Source organism: Gymnoscopelus braueri, assembly GCF_963280865.1.
Source record: "Gymnoscopelus braueri genome assembly, chromosome: 2".
Lineage (NCBI taxonomy): Eukaryota > Metazoa > Chordata > Actinopteri > Myctophiformes > Myctophidae > Gymnoscopelus > Gymnoscopelus braueri.
This window is the reverse complement of record NC_137604.1, coordinates 41,782,709-41,787,731: the sequence shown is the minus strand read 5'-3', so window position 1 is coordinate 41,787,731 and position 5,023 is coordinate 41,782,709. Positions and strand designations below refer to the sequence as shown.

The 5,023-nt window shown below is 44.3% G+C and overlaps 1 protein-coding gene across 1 annotated transcript; it reads left to right on the top strand.

Annotated features, from left to right (window-relative positions):
• Positions 1-536: 536 nt before the first annotated feature.
• pou4f2 (POU class 4 homeobox 2) lies at positions 537-2,045 on the top strand (the record flags this gene model as incomplete). Its single annotated transcript, XM_080455214.1, is given in 3 exon segments — positions 537-740; positions 1,105-1,384; positions 1,387-2,045. Coding segments are annotated over 3 exon segments (1,143 nt in total).
• Between the last annotated feature and the right edge of the window lie 2,978 nt (positions 2,046-5,023).

The window sequence follows — 5,023 nt, the reverse complement described above, 5'->3', positions numbered from 1 at the left end:
CGGACACTTTTTTGTCCCCAAAAGGAGTGAACAACACACAGCGACAACAGTTCTACGCTTTTCAGAAAAGGAAATCCTACTCAAGAAGGACGGCAAACTTTTTGTTTGCTTTCGATCGTTTTTTCCCCCCCTGGCGTCATCATCCATGAGGAGATTTCCAAAAAATATATATATATCCGCAGCAAAAATACAAAGGACACAATTAAGAGAAGGAGGGAAATATCGCGATTATTATCCATAACGGAAGAGGTAACCAGGAGCACAGGCAAAGCTCAATTGCATGGCTTGTTGTTGTTGGCTCCTAAGAAATCTCATTTGCAAAAAAAAAAAAAATAGGCTAATAGGTTGCTAAAAAAAATAGGTAACTACATGCTCTAAGTTGAGAACTGGACGATCATCCACCTGCTAGTTATTCGACAAGTGACTTGAGAGATTCCTTCGAAGCAATTGGGCTTCAACTCCCGACTCGAGGAGGAGGCGGAGTCTTCATCACTTGTTATTAAAGGAACTTGCCGAAGCCCGGACGACCCGCAAACATGATGATGATGTCTCTGAACAGCAAGCAGGCTTTCGCCATGGCTCACAGCCTGCCGGAGCCCAAGTACTCCCTGCACTCGTCCTCCTCGACCGGCTCCACCATGACTTCCAACGTGCCGTCGTCGTGCTCGTCTTCCAGACACAGCAACAGCACCATCATCAGCAGCAACGCCGAGGCGATGCGCCGCGCCTGCCTCCCACCGGTACGTATTCTGCATAATCACCGCTTAAAGGCACATTTTGACAGCCCACTTTTTTTTTTTTGCTTGATGTTTTTTTCATGTCTGCACTAGCAAATCACCCAACACCTCCATTTTCCCCCTCTGCCCCAACTTATGTATTCAGTCGGCTTTGCCTTTTATATTATTTTTTATGACCTGGGATGTTGCATGCATATTGTTTTGGTGTGTGTGTGTGTGTGTGTGTGTGTGTGTGTGTGTGTGTGTGTGTGCTCTCCTTTTTAGGATTTCTTTTTTTTCCACATTCTGGAAATGTTTTAAACCGAGGAGAGGAGAGACTGAGTATTCCCTGCTGACAGCTATGTGTGCATTCTATTTGCAATTGCAGAGCAATATATTCGGAGGCTTGGATGAGAGTTTGTTGGCCCGTGCTGAAGCTCTGGCAGCGGTGGATATCGCCTCGCAGAACAAGAGCCACCACCACCCGCACCCGCCTCACCACAGTCCCTTCAAGCCGGACGCCACCTACCACACCATGAACACTCTCCCCTGCACCTCCTCCTCGTCCTCCTCATCGGTGCCTATCTCACACCCATCCACCCATCCCCACGGCCACCACCATCACCACCATCACCATCACCACCACCAGCCCAACCACGGCCTGGACGGGACCTGCTGGACCACATCAGCCCGGGACTCGCGCTGGGGGCCATGGCGGGGCCGGACGGTTCGGTGCAGGTCTCCACGCCGGGGCACCCGGCCCACATGGCGGGCATGAACCACATGCACCAGGCCCTCAACATGGCTCACGCCCACGGGCTGCCCTCCCACATGGGCTGCATGAGCGACGTGGACGCCGATCCCCGGGACTTGGAAGCCTTCGCGGAGAGGTTTAAGCAGAGACGGATCAAACTCGGGGTTACCCAGGCGGATGTAGGGGGTGCTTTGGCCAACCTGAAGATACCCGGCGTGGGCTCCCTCAGCCAGAGCACCATCTGCCGATTTGAGTCCCTGACTCTCTCTCACAACAACATGATCGCTTTGAAGCCCATTCTGCAAGCGTGGCTGGAAGAAGCCGAGAAATCTCACAGGGACAAACTTAACAAACCCGAGTTGTTCAATGGCGCAGAGAAGAAACGGAAGCGCACGTCGATAGCCGCGCCAGAGAAGCGCTCCCTGGAAGCATATTTCGCCATTCAGCCGCGTCCATCGTCGGAGAAAATCGCTGCAATTGCAGAAAAATTGGACCTCAAAAAGAACGTGGTGCGTGTCTGGTTCTGCAACCAACGACAGAAACAGAAACGAATGAAATACTCTGCATGCGTCTAAAGAAAACAACAACAAAAATCAATCGCTCTTGAAAAATAACCCATGGTCAACAAAAACACTGGGAAGGAACTGTTCAGAGACGATTTGTATCATATTTCTTATCTCACACTTTTTCAATCATCGATGACTTTGTGCTTTGAACTCCGAATAATTCATAACATTTCAAAAGCTGACTGAAATTTTCAAAAAAAAAAGAAAGAAAGGAAAGAAAAACACTGTCACGTCTTATTCGCTAAGGGGGATTGTGGAATCAAGTAACGCGTCGTTTGACAGAGCAAGTAAGGCCACTATTTCAACACTTACTATACTAACACCTTTTAAACATCAGCGCAGTAGGCTATGGTTTCTAGGCCTGTATGCTTTAATTACTTATTTGTGTGTTTGATTTCAGAATATGAGGACTAATAGGTTGCTGATTAAATAATAGCCTAGTGAAAATAGCAATTATTGTTATTTTACACGCTGTAGGCTATAATAACTCAAAGCACTTGGCTGGTGACTATTGGTGTGTATGTATATTTTGGCCTATAGTATAAGCTACATTTTCTTCATCCCCTTCGACTTCACAACAATGCAGTCTGACATTTATTCAGGGCCCACTGAGGGGAAGAGGACAAACACATTGCTTGGTCTTGAAAGCTATTATTAGATTACTGCCAAATAACCCAGTGTAAATTATTAATTTAGCTGTCACACACTTCATTTTGTGTCCAGTGTGTAATTTATTCCACTTTGTTAACACGTGTAGTGAAAGGCGAAGAATCAGGGAGATTAGGCTCTTATGTTTTGCAAGAGGCCGAGGGTTTTGGGGGGAAACGATAGGGTTTGTTTTATTAGGCCCCATAATAATGTAGCCAAGATGGACATATTGAAATAGGAGGACAGTTTAGCGATTGAGTTTTCAAACTGGGGGAATAATATGATTATTTTTACCGGCTGCAATAAGTTTGCAATCCAGCGTGGGCCGGTGTCTCTTATAAACTAGGCCTAGGCTATTTATCGAGTGAGGTCATGTTTACATCATTATATATTTATTGGGATCCCTCCCCTCCTTCTCCTCCTCGATTTGCTTGAGAAAATCAAATTCTGACAGCAAGTTAAGTGTTAAAGGGAAAAGGGAAGAACAACTGTGAAATATATAGTCACGAATTTTTCATTTACGATTTTTTGAGATGGTACAATCGAGAAATATATGAGATAGTATTCTCCTTTTTTAAACAAAAAATTATTTTATGTATGTTTTTTCTGGTATTTATTTGTATAAATATGCGCGCATCATTATGAAGTCGTTGCTTGTTAAAATCACATTGTTTAGTAATGTTTTCTTAAAGAGAAGATGAACAGTTTCATGGAAGTATACGTGTAACGATGTAAATATTTCATTGGAACCAGTCGATGCACATAAATATATCCGTACAGGTTTTGCTGTATTGCTGTTTTAGCTGAGGTAACTTATTTCTGTAATGTATGTTGCTTTTTGGGTTCCTGGTTAAAAATAATTCTATTACTTTATTACATTCATGTGATTTTGAGTTATTTCGTTATTGACCTGCAAAATGTGTTTGATTAAAGAACAAATTTTAACATTTAATCGGACGTTTTCCATGAGTATACAGTAGGGATTTTGGGGGGCATGAAGAGTGGCACATCTCAGGTGTGGAGTTGCACAATTTTAAACGAAAAATATGTACAGATTACATATCTTTGATTGACAAAACTATCTTGTGCTGCCAACTTTAACTGATTGGAAGTTGAATAGTCTCATTATGGCTTTGACAAGACTGGGGGTCAGAGGGCATTATGGTAGGTCTGACATATGGCCGTATTAGCCTGTATTATGTTGGGCCTATTACCTTTTCCACCACCCCATCAATGTAAAAGACACGTGCTTTCTTTCTTTTCCCTCTGACTTGTCTGCCAGCTTATATGCGGCTCGCTGTAGCCTTACCTGAGAGCAAATGCTAATATTCTATTAGAGTCTAATCAGAGAGTCTATGGAGAGCTGGATGGCTCCCTGGAGCGCAGGCTTGCCAGATGTCAGCCCGCCAGAAAAACAGCTCTGCTGCCAAAGTGCCCGTCTCTATTTAAATACACACTCAACACCGCCGCTGCATCAATGCATGCGGGGGCACAGCCTCGGCTTTGAAGCACAGCGCACCTTGCTTTTTTGGTTCCACTCATATGACTATAGATAAGGGAAGAAGGAGAAAATAAATACATGTTGAACGGGTGTTTCAATAGTATCGCTCTGTTGTTAGGGCAGCCATGGGTTGGCTGGTTGACAGTGTGCTACAGTCGTGGTTTCAGCACCATGGATAGCTACCTGACAGAGACAGCTATAATGCAGGGGTCTTCAACGTGTTTCAGGCCAAGGACCCCTTGGCTGAGAGAGAGATGAAGCAGGGACCCCCATTATATATTGTATAAAATATATATATTTTCATAGATAGCTTCATAGACCACTTAAACCGTCGATATAGTAAACTTGACCTTTCACTCTGTACTTGGTCTGCTTCCCCCCCCTCTACACCAAACCTCTTTGCCGAAAATAGCCGATCTACAAGTGCCTCGCAGAAGGTGTTGTGTGCTTGTAGATCTGCTATTTTTGGCTAAAGTTCTCCAAAAATTGGGATGGTGGGTTGAAGTGGTTCAGGTAAAAATCACACAAAGATTTGGCGGACCCCCTGTAGTATCTCTGAGGACCCCTAAGGATCCCGGACCCCCTGTTGAAGACCCCTGGCATAATGTAATACCCTGTGTTAGTTAATGGAGCCAAATGGACCTTTACGGGTCAAATTCGTTACATTTGTAGGCTACACTCCCGGTGCTAAATGAACACTGATGAATAGCATAAAGAAAAACAATTTGCTCTTCAGAAATCATTCATACGCGCTCTGAAGCGATTTCTTAGGCTACATCACCTGAATGTATTTGCATGTGATTATTAACAATAATTCTAATTTGATTATTCGATAGGA